This window comes from Oscarella lobularis, chromosome 7, assembly GCF_947507565.1.
Source record: "Oscarella lobularis chromosome 7, ooOscLobu1.1, whole genome shotgun sequence".
Taxonomy (NCBI): Eukaryota; Metazoa; Porifera; class Homoscleromorpha; order Homosclerophorida; family Oscarellidae; genus Oscarella; species Oscarella lobularis.
Window position 1 is genome coordinate 1566470 of NC_089181.1, and position 15164 is coordinate 1581633.

The 15164-nt window shown below is 46.4% G+C and overlaps 3 protein-coding genes and 1 non-coding gene across 5 annotated transcripts in view; 2 read left to right on the top strand and 2 right to left on the bottom strand.

Moving 5' to 3' along the window:
- Positions 1 to 345: 345 nt before the first annotated feature.
- LOC136189119 (neural cell adhesion molecule 1-like) lies at positions 346 to 3198 on the bottom strand. The gene is made up of 7 exons (XM_065976961.1): positions 3044 to 3198; positions 2476 to 2763; positions 1865 to 2419; positions 1505 to 1810; positions 1145 to 1453; positions 965 to 1080; positions 346 to 915 (listed from the first exon to the last, which is right to left on the bottom strand). Exons 1-7 carry the CDS (start codon positions 3153 to 3155, stop codon positions 559 to 561), a joined length of 2043 nt encoding a protein of 680 aa, XP_065833033.1. The 5' UTR covers positions 3156 to 3198; the 3' UTR covers positions 346 to 558.
- A 708-nt stretch (positions 3199 to 3906) lies between these two features.
- On the bottom strand, positions 3907 to 6389 carry LOC136189122 (contactin-5-like). Its single transcript, XM_065976963.1, has 7 exons — positions 5981 to 6389; positions 5397 to 5924; positions 5050 to 5334; positions 4679 to 4997; positions 4533 to 4626; positions 4163 to 4475; positions 3907 to 4108 (listed from the first exon to the last, which is right to left on the bottom strand). Exons 2-7 carry the CDS (start codon positions 5773 to 5775, stop codon positions 4071 to 4073), a joined length of 1428 nt encoding a protein of 475 aa, XP_065833035.1. The 5' UTR covers positions 5776 to 5924; positions 5981 to 6389; the 3' UTR covers positions 3907 to 4070.
- Positions 6390 to 8279: 1890 nt separating this feature from the next.
- Positions 8280 to 10595, top strand: LOC136189123 (uncharacterized). 2 transcript variants are annotated; one of them, XM_065976964.1, is made up of 8 exons: positions 8280 to 8474; positions 8557 to 8603; positions 8657 to 8865; positions 8928 to 9057; positions 9111 to 9482; positions 9545 to 9760; positions 9812 to 10087; positions 10140 to 10595. In XM_065976964.1, exons 3-8 carry the CDS (start codon positions 8863 to 8865, stop codon positions 10463 to 10465), a joined length of 1323 nt encoding a protein of 440 aa, XP_065833036.1. In that variant the 5' UTR covers positions 8280 to 8474; positions 8557 to 8603; positions 8657 to 8862; the 3' UTR covers positions 10466 to 10595. The 2 variants fall into 2 exon arrangements, with proteins under 2 accessions (XP_065833036.1, XP_065833038.1); XM_065976966.1 differs by having other exon boundaries at positions 8557 to 8591.
- Positions 10596 to 13986: 3391 nt separating this feature from the next.
- The window catches only part of LOC136189717 (small subunit ribosomal RNA), a 1817-nt gene continuing 639 nt past the window's right edge, over positions 13987 to 15164 (top strand). The window contains exon 1 of the ribosomal RNA XR_010670440.1: positions 13987 to 15164. This exon is cut by the window's right edge and continues 639 nt beyond it. This is a non-coding gene — a ribosomal RNA (small subunit ribosomal RNA).

Sequence of the window (15164 nt, forward strand, 5' to 3'; positions counted from 1 at the left end):
TGAAAAAATAAATTTTGGGTTTAAACCTTAATCCCGAAACATATTGACGCCTAGGCTAATATACGTGCTGTACATTTTACTCTGCATCACGCGCGTTAGGCTACATTGCATTGCGCGCTTTAGCGAAATTCCACGGGATCAAAGCGTACAACCAGGGCCCAATGCAGTACACAGCAGAAGCCTGAGAAGGTAATCGCTCTATCAGTCTAGAGGTGAGAGCCCTGACCGAAAACGCTCTAGACCATCGTTTTTAACTAAGACACCTGCAGTTGTAGTGGAAATGGCGGGTGTCTGAAGCAGCATCTGTATTATAGTAGAAATAGTAAAGATCGAAACGCAGCTGAGTTCGTTTCAGTTACCATAAATGGGTAGTCTAATTATTATAAACGATGGTGTCATAATATGGAACCGCAAATTTAACGTCATGGTACAGGCGTTACGGGCATACAAAAAAAACAGGGGTACCGGTATAGGTAAACTCCTGTAGTTTGGCTGTCAGTGGTTGATAAATCCACGGATACTAGAAATATAGTAGTATCCGTGATGAATCAGTGGTGTTCAGGATAATGCTCTCCAGAGAACCGCAGTTAGCCCTAGTACTGCAGTTCTTTCCCTTGCTAGTGGGTATTGTGCCGCGCTGTTCGCTTGACTGTTGCATGTAGAGAAAACGTTTTTGAGATAGATGAGATCACAGTCTAAACTGACACTGTAATGACAAGACGCGATTGAAAGATTCTGAGCTGTTAGCTCTTGAGATAGAGCCTTTTCTGATGTCAAGAATGCATTCAGGTGTCTCGGTGAGATTTTAGCGGAGTAAAGCGTTCCTTCGAGGTGATGATTTGTAAAAGTGTTTTTCGGAATCACTTTTCTAACCGCCTCTTCCATAAAGTCTGACACATTTTGTTTGAACGTATCCTAAAACCCAGAGGATTAACAGATGCGGACGTCATCTAACAAAACTAACTAAATCCTTGTAGCACTCTTGTTGTTTTGACGTCATCCTAACTTGAAAATTTGCCTCTCTCACGAATTGGAGATTTTTGAAATTGCTTTCGTTAGCAGATCGATACATAATAGAACCTGTACATGTTTAATTAAGCCGCGTTCGTCTTTGCATGCCTGTACACTTCAACATTATACTGACCGTTTGCTTGAAGTTGAACAGGCGCGTTAGCAAAGTTAACTCGACTTCTTCCCAATCGGTTTTTCACCCAGGCACTTATTCTCCACACCCAATGCGACAAGTTGCAAATGTTTTTGATTGCGCGCAAATAAATGCCGACACGTGATTTTTTAGTAGAGTGTAGGGTAACATTTTTTGTTTTGGTGTCGTAAGCTAGTAGTTCAAAGACGTATCTGCAGTTTTGGCAGTTTGTTGTTGTTTTAGCAATGACAAGCAGTCCTTCATTGCAAACTGCAGATGCCTCGACAATTGTTGGCTCTTCCGGCCACTCTAGATTACGAAATTCAACGTGTTCTACCATCTACTTTTAACTGAACTTACTTTTCACTTCGAGTTTGAGGGAAATTTCGAATCTGTTGCCTTTGTTATCGTGTAAAATGCACGTGTAAATACCGCTGTCTGCAGCTGAGATTTTAGAGATGAAAAGCGTCACTAGACCGGACAAGTTTATTTCGTAGAAGAATTTGTGGGATCCAACTTCTAAGATTTGCCTGTCCTTTTTCCACTCTATTTTGTTCAAAGCTGTAAACTGAACGGCAGTGAAGTCAAAAACTAAAATTGTTGAATCGGGCGCGTTATGTGTGAGAGCAGATTCGTCTCTGCTAGAAGACTTTCTCTTGACCGATTCTATAGGCGAAACCTATTTATTGACTTAGTAGTCCCGTGCATTGAAACACAAACCTTGGAGACTGACAGTCAGAGTTGAGTTAGCAGAGCCCAGGTCATTTTGACCAACACAGACGTATAAACCTTGACTTTTCCTAGAAAGTACTAATACAAGATCTTGTGCCGATTTTTCGATTGGCACTAGTTGCTCTTTACGATTCTTCTTGTACCACTTGACGTATGGCGACGGATACCCGCCTACTTTGCACTGTACAATGTGTGTTGACCCTGCATAGTCAGATATGTACTGCAGTGCAGGAGAAAGAAGGATTGGAGACGTAGCAACTCGCAGACTGTACGAATTATTCGAATGAACGTTATTTGTCAGGACGCAGCTATAGTTTCCCGCATCACTGGGTTGCACGTCTGCAATGGTAAGTCTGGCTGTGTTGTGGTCAGCCTCTACAATGAGTAGCGTCATCTGGCGATTGGAGTGCTTCAGCGGGAATCCGTCTTTGTACCAAACGGCATCGACGGATCCTTCGAAGATGCACTCCAATTTGATGTCGTCTCCTGCTACGACATCGTCGCCACCTTCGTGGGGCGCCACAACCCTGGCGGCGATTGTTCCTGTGCCAAACCAAAGCGTAGGATCATGACGTTTTTGCGGGGAAAGATAAGCTCACCTGCGACGCTGACGTCATACGTTCCCACGACGAATAAATCAGAATCGATGCAGGTGTAATTTCCTTCGTCGTCTTTGACGACAGTCAAAATCTCAAGTTCGAGATTATCGTAGTGTGTAGTGACTCTATGAGAGCTTTTGATCGTTTCGCCGTCCTTCCTCCACTCCCACACGCTGGTGCCTATTGTTTGCAGTGGGCAGATCAGCCTCAGTTTCGCATTCAGTGGTGTTGCAATATTTCTCAATGTCGATCTCGGGTGTACTAAGAACAGTTCAGCGGAGATCTTTTCTAGAAATTAGTTCATCAGACAGACGTTCGGTTAACAGACGGTATTTGCCAGCACACATGCTGCGCGTGAGCGACGTGATTGCGCGTGGGAGGGACTCTAGTCCTCTCCTAAGATTTTTAAAAAAGTTCAAATTAGCAACGTATGAATAACGTTAGCATTTATATTTTAAATTTGGCGTTTCATAAAGTTGCCATCTCAGGCTGATTTAACCGTTACAAGGAAGTTATATAGCAGAAACCTCTCAGGCTGACAAACAGACTTTATACATGTATTTCATACCTGCTGAAGTCGCTACCTCTCCTTCTAGCATTTGCAAATACACAGGTGAATAGCGAATGATCAATGCTATCATTAGTGTGTTGATGCAGGTGAGTACCAACGAGGCGATCATCGCGGAATTTCCGAAAGACCTGACAGAATGACTAAGCGCACGACGTTGGCTGACCTTATATATAGCCATGTCTAATTAGGTTATAATTAAATGGGGACTTGAGAACGCTATCCGCAGTATCCAATATCCGAGACGATTTTGCCAGTATGGGCGAGGCATGCCTAATCTATGGGGTGAATTTTGGCGACAGCAATAAAATAAAATATATGATGCTAGAGGTGTGTGTTCAGAATCAGAGATCTTGCTTAGGGGCTACAGAAGTTAGTGTGCTCGGTCATATACAGTGAAAGCGATTGCTGAACTCGCTGTAGCCAAAGTGCGTTCAAGTACGGAGTGCGCGCCGTGGCGTAAGTGGCACAACGCTCAAACATTATCCTTTCAACCACTGTCTTAAAACGCATTAGGGTGCCTGAGAGAATGTTTGAGCATTCAAAGCATCAGCATTCCCTTCGAGGACTCAGTCCAGGCCATCCAGGCTGCCGTCCAGGCTTTTTAGGGCGCTTTGTGTACATTGGCTGTCCGGGACGTTTAAATATCCGGGCTTCATTCGTAGAAGTCTTTTCTCGCTAGTTTCTCGCTTAAGACCTTCCTTTTGCCACATTCGAACGCCTTGAAGGCGCGCTTAGTCAGTTTAATCATAGAGACAGCCTCGATACAGATGAAGACATGAGTAATGGACTAGTCTAATAATGATGCTTTCTCGCACTAAGTTCTGCGTAGACTGGCACGACAGCATTTTGGCGAACTGCTCTCGGAGACAGCTGTAGCGGAACTTCTCTACTCCTGTCTGCTTCAAAAATTTTCAGGTACGAAATAATACGCTCCACATAGTTGCTATATAGAAGTCTCACTGACACTGAACGTGCCTACATCTGCACACTGCTAATCGCACATACAGTAGACGGAGCTAATTTTCTAGCACTGGCTTTTCTTGCAAAAATTTCCTGCCACTTCTGTGACGAATTGAATCAAAGAGAGTAGACATTTAAAATGTAGAAATAGCTTACTGATTGGCGAGCACAGATAAGAAATTGCGTGGTAGTTGGAGCGTGGAAACACGTAGGCCCCTGCTCTGTAAAAGCAAGCGCCAATAAGGCGTTGCTCTTTGGCGAGCTCTTTGGCCAGATAGAAGAGATTGTCGCTTTCACTCATTTCTGGGATTAGGGTGAAGTGCATCATATTTGCGCACATATCGTCTCCCCGAAATGAGCGTAAATATGCTGCCTGTCTCATAAATTCCGATTGAAGCTTTGTCGGCATAATACTGATAAACTCCTTCCGGACTAAATCGAGCAATGTCGAATTTGTCGTTCTTCGTTTCTATACAACGAGGGAAGGAAGACATAGCATTTGGAAATTTGTTTTGGCATTTCTGACTTGCTTGCAAGTGCAGTTTGCCTTGACAAAACACATCTTAAGAACGGGATAATCGTTCATAACGCACCTTTTCGTGCGAGAAACGTCGGCTATCCTATAAACAAATTGGCGAGACATAAATACAGTATAGTACTTTTTCTTCTCACCCATTCTCGACTGGCATAGCAAAAGCAATTCGACTTGTTCCATACTGGTTACGAGCTTGCACACGGACAGTAGAGAGAGACGTTTTGGTGCACACGCCCGTAAAGCCGACTTCAAGTCCTGTCACACCCTTGTGCCTTACTTCAATAGAGCTTACTTCTAAACCGCCCCGGTCTGTTCTCAAGTACGACGTCACGGTGACGTTGTAACCGACGACAGGCTCCCAGGGGCCAATTAATGCCGGGTGTGACCAACTGACTGAAATACTACCGTTGGTCGGATGAGCCACGACACGGACGTTTAACGGTGGGCTTGGGGGTCCTACACGTAAACGCACTGCACGTCTCTGATAATCAAACGTGGTGCTCTGTACCCATGACATCGACGTTATGTTTGCAGTGGCCGAGGAATTCACTTTGGTTGCCCGTTCTCACTGTTGTCGTATATATTCCACTATGATTTAGAGTAACGTTTTCTACTCTAATGTAAACCAATGGCAATCCTAGTGGTTTTTGTGGTATAAAACGCTCGTGCGAGACTTCCGATTCCTTTTTAAACAGACTAACATGAGGACTACGGTCACCTGTTGGAGTAAATGTGCAGGAGAATTCGACGAGGCCCCCTACGACGGGTCGATGTTTAGTCGGGTCTGGCTCTGCTGAATTAAAGATTCGTCATATATATACATGTACGCATATACACACTTGCGCATTGACTCGCCTTCTATGCTTATTTCAATGCACTCGTAGGCTTGTCCCACAGTATTGACGGCATTGCAGCAATAGTTGCCTTCGTGTTGCGGTTGCAGCGTGTTGAGTTGCACTTTTATACTATTCGTTAAAAGAGTTTGATTTTCCTTTGAGCGTCTGAAAAGCCAGGTGACTGCGGGATTCGGATTCCCAGTCACCTTGCACTCTAACGTAACTTTTTTTCCCAACGTCAGTTTTCCTTTTGTCGGCTCGACAATATTAACGCTGGCAGTCGGTTTGCTACGCACGATCACTTTCACGCTCGCTTCTTCCGTTTTTGTCGTTCGAAAATATCTCCCTTTGCACGTGTAAACCCCATTGTGATCGTTAGTGACAGGCTGAATTTTCATAACAAATTTGCCGTTTTTCTTCTCGTTTGGGAAAAATGCTCGGCGTGCACCGTGATACCATTCGACGCGTTCTGCATTTCCCCTGCACACGATTTCTACCCTAGAGCCCTCGACAACGGGGTCAACCGATTCCGCAGACAGAGTAGGAACTAAACGTTTGCGTGCATACCCCGAGTTTGAAGTAACACCACGTAAGAGTCTGTACCTGCTATGGCGATTTGCTTTTCGCCTGCATATGTGTTCCCATGAAAGCATTTGTACGTGCCACTGTCGCGAACGGTTTCGACGTCCTTGATTTGAAGGACTCTGCCATTCCTAATAGCTACGTTTTTCTTTGATCCCGGCAAAATTTGGCCGTCTTTTTTCCAAACGATTGAATGTAAGTGCCTTGTATGAGGGCAGAGAAGCTCGATGTTTGCTCCAGGAAAAACTTGTTTCCGGAAAGGGTAGCCGACGAGTTTAATTTCACCTGCAACGGAAGAGAAATCCTCGGATCTCTCGTTGTACGTGCTTTTGTAGTTTTGTGAGCGTTCGCTGACGTGCGGCCTACGCTCGTATGATACTACTGTTTCTTCTGTGCAGTTATTAGTCCCTTTTCCGTACCGCCCTGCAGTGTGTACTTGTTACGAGTACGCACTACAGTAGTAGTACGCTGTGGATGTGCGTTTGGAGCGCGTAGCCACTCTTGAAACGTATTGTTTGTACCTGAAACGGCACTAGCGATCACGACCGTGCTCGCGAGAAAGAGTTTGAGTAGGGCTGGCATGGGGGACAGTGAACGCGGTGTAGAAAACGAGACGGAAAGAGTTAGCGTTGGAGCGCACAGAGTTTTGTCTTAGAGGTCTTCTTTGTCTCGTTGTTGACCAAGATATGAATAGTAGTCGTGAAATAGCACGTGCGCTCGATTACTCCTACGTTGGTTACGACGGATACGACATGAAAGAGTGTAGACATTAAAAACAGAAATTTGACGAATTGAAGTCAAAAATTGTGGTTCATTGCTTGTGCAATTATTAATATGACAGCGATTGTGATAGATAGTCTCCCCGATATTTCTGCTTTCTTTCCTGTGTTCTTGGCACCTTTTGTACTGTTGGTACTGCATACGACGGCTTGATGGCCGTTGCAGGTCTCGTTGAATGCAATGGACCCGACTTGAACTGTCATAGACACTTCAAGTTTTAGTGACGCTTGCAACGTACTGCCTACGCTGTCCTCTGCTTCGCACGCGTACATTCCGCTATCGGAAACAGATACGCCCGTGATAAGTAGGGCGATGATTCCTTCAGCAGCGCTTGTCTCATAAGAATAGCGCTGTTGTTGAGATAATAGTGATCTATTGTCTTTTTTCCATCTAAAGATAGTCAATTTTTTAAAGTTTTCGTAGAAAGGCGTGTAGTCGAAAATGAGAATTGTAGAATGTGTCATCGTCGTGCAATGCTGTTCCTTGGGAACGCGTTTTGTTTTTTTTGACTCTAAACCCAAAACGCTAGCGGAATGCATATGCTATATATACAAGCATGTACCTTGCAATTTGACAGCCAAAGTCGAATTAACCGAGCCGAAATCATTCTTGGCAACGCACAGGTAGACACCTTTACTGTTTTGTGAAACTATCAGTACCAACGTTGACTTATTGAACGCGACTGCTGACAGACCGTGAGGATTTTCTCGGTACCACTCGACGACCGGTTTGGGATTCCCTCGTACATCGCAGCGCACTACATGTTTTGACAGAGCATAGTCAGATATAAATCGAAACGCAGGGGACAACAGCAGAGGTGGAGAGTTTACGCGCAGCACGTACGAATTACTAGAGTGTACATCACTCGCTGGCAGCACGCAGTAGTACGAGCCAGCGTCACTTGGTTGCACGTTGGAGATGACAATTTGTGCTATAGAGTAGTTTCCTTTCTGTATGTACGACTTTCCCTGCCGCGGCGAATAGGTCAATAGAGAGCCGTCTTTGTACCAGTGGGCAGTGATAGACCCCGTGTGAATGCATTCCAACTCGATCTTATTTCCGACTTGAACCCCATCTTCCGCGTCGGCGTGCCGCGGCATAACGACGGCTGCAACAGCCCCTGTTTATACGTTTCAATCTACACAAAAATGCAGAAACCGCAGGGGTTACTGTACTCACCCACTATCTGCACTGCGAATTCGGCCAGTGTCTGGTTTTTGGAGTCTAGACACTCGTACGCACCCTCGTCACTTTTGTTGACCTTCGGTATCTCGAGTACGGCACTGCTGTGGCGCAGGAACAGTTTATTAGACGCTCGTAACGGCGCATCGTTTTTTCGCCACTCTGTCGGCTGCCCAGGGCAGATGAGCGTGAGCTTCGCGTATTTTCGAACAGTTCGTACTGTGACGTCGTTATTTGCTTCTATTAAAAGATATGACAATTCGTTGTGCGTCAGACTACTAAGTGAATACGGCGAACTGCATGGGGACTCGGGCGTGGGGACGTAGGGGACTTCGATTATTATCATCGCACATACCAACGCTTCTCTTTGAAAGGGAACTGAATTTGAATTAAACCGACTTGAAAACCAGTGGTTTGCATGCGAGTTTGTGCGCTAAACAAGCGTTTATGACGCTTGGCGCTATCTTCATACTCCTTCTCACCTTATTTATTATTAGGGAGCCGCAGGGATGAATTTGGCTCGGGAAATGCATCTACCGGACTACAGTGCTATGTACTTACCGATAGCTGTCAGACTGTCGACTGATGATTGTTCAGCGACAGCTTTTTCTGACGTAAAGCATATGCTTATGTAGGCAACGCTGGACACTTTACACCAAATGAACCAAATGTGCATTTCGCGGTTTGTTCGGAGGGAGTTGTCTGTCCACGAGCCTAACGGTATCGTCCTTTTAGGGGAATGCTGTCTGGGAGTTACCTGGCAAAGGATGTGAAAACAACGAATCCCACGCATTATACCGAATTAATGAGAAGGGCGGGAGGCCTATTGCGCAGTTGTTTGTGTACTGTATGCACACGCGCTTTGATGCTGGCTGGTTTGCTCGAGAAGAACTAATCACACCTATAACTGCACTTGTCCTTCGCGTTCTGTTCTCCGAGTCATGGTAATAACATTTCGCGCAAACTTTTAGAATCTTAGTTCATCTGTTTTCTGGCCTTTTTATAGATTTGTGTCATCGTCATCGCCATATGGATGTTTGTGAGAAGTACTGAAGGGATGAGGTTGACGCCTGTCCCCACATCCGGACAGGGAACAATATCCGCTCCTAAGTGCCTAGCAGGCCCCGCCAAAACCTGTATGTGTAGCCGGTATCGTTCGTTTCTGTATGGGATTTCTCTCTGCGTTTAGCTGCTAAACTTTCAATTTTTCGGCAATACCATAATGATGAGTCCTTACAGGCGGTAAACGGAAGAATGGATGAACCTCTCCTTGTAGTTAAACCTCGCTTTGTCTACTCAATCGTATTCGTATGTCAGATTGAGACTGATCCCCTTGAAATGATCGCTTTGACATCAAAGCTGTCGTTTGAGGGAAAATTACTCGGAAACGAAGCGTTTCCCCGCGCTATACACTCGACTGACTGTTTCACTCACGACGGTCACGGTCACTACTACAGCGTCAAAAAAGATATAGATATCACTAACGTTCCTGTTGGAACTATGGGATTCGTAGACTGTCGTCTAGGGGCTGAAACGAAGACTGTCTACTTCGAAATACGCAGTAAGAAAGTTTCTATCACAGCCCGCAATCTTTAGTTCACAGCGACTGCATTCCTGTTCTAGACGATACTGAACGTAAACTTTATCTACGCGACAAGGTTTACACTATCGATACGATGGCGCTGTTTGGAGATTCTACGGCTAAGTCGTCTGACCATGACGTAGAGAAAGTGAAAGAACAGCCGAAGTTTCTCATCAACTACAATCGCGACGGAAGCGGAAGTCAGAAGTACTTCTTTGACGGAGAAACTGTCTATTATGTGGAAGTGACATATTTCGGTATGATATGGTCCTTCGTTTTATGGTGCTCACAGTATACTGGATTTGTAGAGCGCGCCTGTCTAACTAAAATGGAGCCAGTGGAGCCTGCAGTCACTGAGTTGAGGGCGTGCAAAGGCAACGAGTATGATCAAACTGTAAAGCTTGAAGTGCAGTGCTCTTTCTGCTCAAAGTGGAATGTAGAAGCCGAGAAGACGGAAATAGGTTTGTTTGTCGTTACCGTAGAGTGCAGCGAAGGGTGTTTTCACAACGGCACGTGTCGGGCCACGCCGGTTGGTAATCTCGCGCTGGGCGACCCGGTTCAGTTTCAACCTTGTCTTTTTTACCGTAAGTGCACTTACAATGTTGCTTAGATCCTTATACATAACTCAATGTGTAGGAGCAGAAAAGCCTTCGCCTAAAGTTCAACCTGAAGAAGGAGTATCGTGGATAATTGTGACCATCATCAGTGCCTGTTTGATTGTCTCTCTCGGGGCGACTGCAGCACTCGTCGTTTGTGTAAGACATTTGGCAAAAATCCATGGCGTTAATTACGCCCGAATAGCAAGCCTTTTTGGGGGTTTGCTCCAGAGTATCCGGACCAGCATCAACGTTTCCAACGAAGTTGCAGAAACGGTGGTAGATATTACATCTACAGAGCAGAAACCCGAAACTCAGCCTGAAACTCGTAGCAGTCAAGGAAAATCGGAATCACTGACAACGTGACAATCACGCCACGTCCAGTGCCTTCTATTGTTCTGACTTAGCGGCAGTACCGTAAGTTCTACTACTAGTTGTCAATTGGCTAACTAGTCTGTACGCGACGTATTTATTATTAGTAACCTATTCGGGTGTAGACCTAGTGCAGAGTCAAGGCATTTGCCTCAAAACTTCTCAGCACACGCACACACGGATTGCACACACCCACTCCTTTGAAAACGACGACGACAACGTGGGATCGGGTCTAAATGTATCCAACCATATGTTTGATCCATGAGGACCAGAGTCAGTTATTGTTGAAAGGACCAAGGCAAAAAAAGGGCATCATACTCCCCCTCTCTCATCACAACAAAAAACAGCGAGAGATGATTCCCTTTTGAAAGTTTCCCACCCCATCCCCATACAGATACAATCTCGCGCAAAGCTTATATTCGCAGCCAGACGTGTAGAAAGTCTGCGAATAAATTGAAGGCGTTTTCCCACTTACAGCTTCCGCACGACGTCTTCTCACTTCGGCGGCGATTTTCCACAGAAGAATTAACTGCTGCGCCTTCCATTGCGGGCGTGGCTTCACGTTCCACTCGTGGGAAACATGCAGACGCGCCTCTGTCGACCAACGGGCACTAAGTACGTAACAACTCTGCCGACAGGACGCAAACCGTGCCCACAAAAGCCGTCCTTCGCTTCTTGGCGATGGTGGAAAGGCAGCGCAACTCCGGCGGTCGAATCTATGGTCGAACCCAGAACTGTCGACTCGAACCCTGGGTCGCCACTTCCACGACTCCAAATTTAGCCAAAGCGCTTTGAAACAAGGTAAGAATCAATCGCAGTCAGAACGAACTGCCTACGAGGCTCCGAAAAGGTGCGATATCGCAACGAAGTGTTTCTCATCTGCGCTGCGTCCGTGAAGTAGAATAGTTGTTCGTGACCTAACTAGAAGGTAAAAACTGCAAAACATCGAAAACACGAGACTGCATAGAAAGGTCAATCTGCGCAGGCTAGTAGCAGGCAGTTGAGACATTGTCGGTATATGCAGAGACTGGTGGTAAAACTAGTTTGGAGCTGTCCAAACTCAGATTGGGCGCGCCAGGCGCTGCGGTTTCGGATAGCAGAGCATAGCAAGTCGCGGTTACTTGCGGGAACGGGCGAAGAGGTTTCACGGCAGCTCCAATAGATAGGTCTTCTTGCTCTCATTTTGCACTGCTTACCACGAGCTGTGGAGTGGAGTTTTAGAAAAACAAAAGTTTGGTAGTCTCGATGCGTCGACGTCTCGTGCGCTCATTTGTGGAGGTGTCCCACGCCTAATAGGCGTGTATGCAAGGTCACTGCGAATAGAGCACGTCGAGACGTCTTTGCTGCTCTGTGAAGTAGAATAGTCGTTCTTAACTTCATTAGAAGGTAGAATTCGCGAAATATCAAAAAAACGGGACTGGTTAGAAAAGTTAAATCTGCGCAGGTTAGCAGCAGGCAGTGCGCGGTAGTATCCTTGGTGTTGTATAGTTGAAGTCCCGGTATGCAGAGACACTTTTTGACCGCGTCTGGAGCCAATGTCCAACTTAACAGTGGGCGCGCCAGGCGCTACGGTATCGCGCCAATTGCGCATAGAAACTCGCGGTTACTTGCGGACAAGAAAGGAAGGGGCGAAGAGATTTCACGGCAACTCCAATAGATAGGTATTCTTGCTGTCATTTTGCACTGCCTTCCACGAGCTGTGAAGTGGAGTTTTAGCCAAAAAAAGTTTGGTAGCCTCGCTGCGTCGACGTCTCGTGCGCTCATTTGTGGAGGTGTCCCACGCCTAATAGGCGTGTATGCAAGGTCACCGCGACTAGAGCACGTACAGACCTCTTGGGTGCTTCAGCGAAGTAGAATAGTCGTTTGTAACATGACTAGAAGGTAGAAGTTGCGAAATATCAAAAAAAACGGGACTTTTTAGAAAAGTCAAATCTGCGCAGGATAGCAGCAGGCAGTGCGCGGTAGTATCCTTGGTGTTGTATAGTTGAAGTCCCGGTATGCAGAGACACTTTTTGACCGCGTCTGGAGCCTATGTCCAACTTAACAGTAGGCGCGCCAGGCGCTACGGTATCGCGCCAATTGCGCATAGAAACTCGCGGTTACTTGCGGACAAGAAAGGAAGGGGCGAAGAGATTTCACGGCAACTCCAATAGATAGGTATTCTTGCTGTCATTTTGCACTGCCTTCCACGAGCTGTGGAGTGGAGTTTTAGCAAAAAGAAATTTTGCAGTCTCGCTGCGTCGACGTCTCGTGCGCTCATTTGTGGAGGTGTCCCACGCCCAATAGGTGTGTATGCAAGGTCACTGCGAATAGAGCACGTCGAGACGTCTTAGGATAACGAACGCCTTTGCAAATAGAAGTAGAGAATGAGGGACTAGCGATCGACATAGAAACGGTCGCCGGAATGTTGTAAAAAGTCGAAAAAACGTTGTAGCTTCGCTGAAATAGCTCCTGGAACGAAATTTTCTGAACAGATCGAAGTCTATTGCATTGACTGACAAGTTCAGTGTATTCGAATCACAGAAAATGTGGAGTTTTCGACTGCGGAACTAATTAGGGCGTTGGCACGCGTTGCCTAATTCCTAGGCGGGGCAGTTGCGAATAATCACATTAGTGACGTCAGAATCGATATTGCTCTATAACACGTCCAGGTCACGTTTAAGTTGTTAGTGGTCAGTGACGTCACCCAGACGTCATCAAAAGGGGAGGAGATTGCGTAGGCGAGCTTAGCAACGGACAGGGTATGAAGACACTTGCACCTCAATAGTAGGCGTTCCCAAAATTTTTAAAAAGGAACTATCGAGGTCCGTTTATTCGACGAAAACGGCGGTGTAATTAAGTTAATCGCTTCCGGTTGGTTGCAAAAATTCAATTACAAATTTCGATGTATTGTTGCTATGCAGAAAACGTGTTTTTAAAGATGGCATTCGTATTTTCGAGCGATTGCCCTACACGCCGTAGCGTCGAAGTCATTAAGGACAAAACCCCGTTTTTTTGGCATATAGTAAGGGGGTACTACTCTCTGGAAATGGAAATACCGATTAATGATATCCGATTTGACCCGAGTATCAGTACCGATCGCGAGCAGTCTTGATCAGTGGTAATACTGACGCTGCTCCGAATCCGTACCGATAGACAGTGGAAAGAGTGCAGGCGTCTCAGCTGTCCGCGTGCAATCGCTACGATTCTCGCGCAGCACGAGAGTCTGACGATCGTGAGTCGAAGGGGCGCGTGAATACGCGTGATTGTGTGAAACAATATCAGGCAATCCGACGACACTGCACCACGCGAGTGGAGCGTGTCATCGCGCATCGCAGACGCAGGCCTCGTCGCCGACGTCTCGATGCAGGATAGTCAGAGAAAAGGCGGCAGAAAGTGTTTGAATCTCGCGTCGTTCGATCGTGGATCTTCGACGATCGAGTGAAACTGTGTTATGGGTGCGAATGCCTCGCACGACGGGCGGATCTCCGGATCGTCCGTCGAGCGACGGCGCACACTGTGCTTCGAAAGGCAGTTACCTGGTTGATCCTGCCAGTAGTCATATGCTTGTCTCAAAGATTAAGCCATGCATGTCTAAGTATAAGCGTTCTTATACGGCGAAACTGCGAATGGCTCATTAAATCAGTTTTAGTTTATTTGATGGTCTCTTACCACTTGGATACCCGTGGTAATTCTAGAGCTAATACATGCGTCGATGCCCGACTTTTGCGGAAGGGTTGTATTTTATTAGATTCAAAACCAATCGGGATTTCGGTCCCGTTTCGGACGATTCATAGTAACTGTTTGGAGCGCACGGCCTTTGCGCCGGCGCCGGATCATTCAAGATTCTGCCCTATCAACTTTCGATGGTAGGGTATTGGCCTACCATGGTTGCAACGGGTGACGGAGAATTAGGGTTCGATTCCGGAGAGGGAGCCTGAGAAACGGCTACCACATCCAAGGAAGGCAGCAGGCGCGCAAATTACCCAATCCCGACACGGGGAGGTAGTGACAATAAATAACAATACGGGGCTTTTTCAAGTCTCGTAATTGGAATGAGTCCAATTTAAATCCGTTAACGAGGAACAATTGGAGGGCAAGTCTGGTGCCAGCAGCCGCGGTAATTCCAGCTCCAATAGCGTATATTAAAGTTGTTGCAGTTAAAAAGCTCGTAGTTGGATTTCAGGCCGACTCGATCGGTCCGCTTGACGGCGTGTCACTGGTCGAGTCGGTCTTCTTCTCGAGGAGTCGGCGTGCTCTTAATTGCGCGTGCCGACGACTGGAGACCTTTACTTTGAGTAAATTAGAGTGTTCAAAGCAGGCGGTCAAGCTTGAATAGATTAGCATGGAATAACGGAAGAGGACCTTTTCGGTCTTGTTTTGTTGGTTTTGGGGACCGAGGTAATGATTAATAGGGACAGTCGGGGGCATTCGTATTGAATTGTCAGAGGTGAAATTCTTGGATTTATGAAAGACGAACGCGTGCGAAAGCATTTGCCAAGGATGTTTTCATTAATCAGGAACGAAAGTTGGAGGCTCGAAGACGATTAGATACCGTCGTAGTTCCAACCATAAACGATGCCGCCTAGGGATCGGAGGACGTCAATCGTACGACTCCTTCGGCACCTTGTGAGAAATCAAAGGCTTTGGGTTCCGGGGGGAGTATGGTCGCAAGACTGAAACTTAAAGGAATTGACGGAAGGGCACCACCAGG

Coding starts and splice junctions, on each gene's coding strand:
- LOC136189119 (XM_065976961.1), bottom strand. CDS start 3,155: ATGATCGCCTCGTTGGTACTCACCTGCATCAACACACTAATGATAGCA. Junction 2,764..3,043: donor AGAGGTAGCGACTTCAGCAG/GTATGAAATACA, acceptor ACTAATTTCTAG/AAAAGATCTCCGCTGAACTG. Junction 1,454..1,504: donor CCTCAAACTCGAAGTGAAAA/GTAAGTTCAGTT, acceptor TTCGTAATCTAG/AGTGGCCGGAAGAGCCAACA.
- LOC136189122 (XM_065976963.1), bottom strand. CDS start 5,775: ATGAAAATTCAGCCTGTCACTAACGATCACAATGGGGTTTACACGTGC. Junction 4,627..4,678: donor GCTATGCCAGTCGAGAATGG/GTGAGAAGAAAA, acceptor ATTTGTTTATAG/GATAGCCGACGTTTCTCGCA. Junction 4,476..4,532: donor CAAACTGCACTTGCAAGCAA/GTCAGAAATGCC, acceptor CTCGTTGTATAG/AAACGAAGAACGACAAATTC.
- LOC136189123 (XM_065976964.1), top strand. Junction 9,483..9,544: donor TGTCTACTTCGAAATACGCA/GTAAGAAAGTTT, acceptor TTCCTGTTCTAG/ACGATACTGAACGTAAACTT. Junction 9,761..9,811: donor TGTGGAAGTGACATATTTCG/GTATGATATGGT, acceptor CTGGATTTGTAG/AGCGCGCCTGTCTAACTAAA.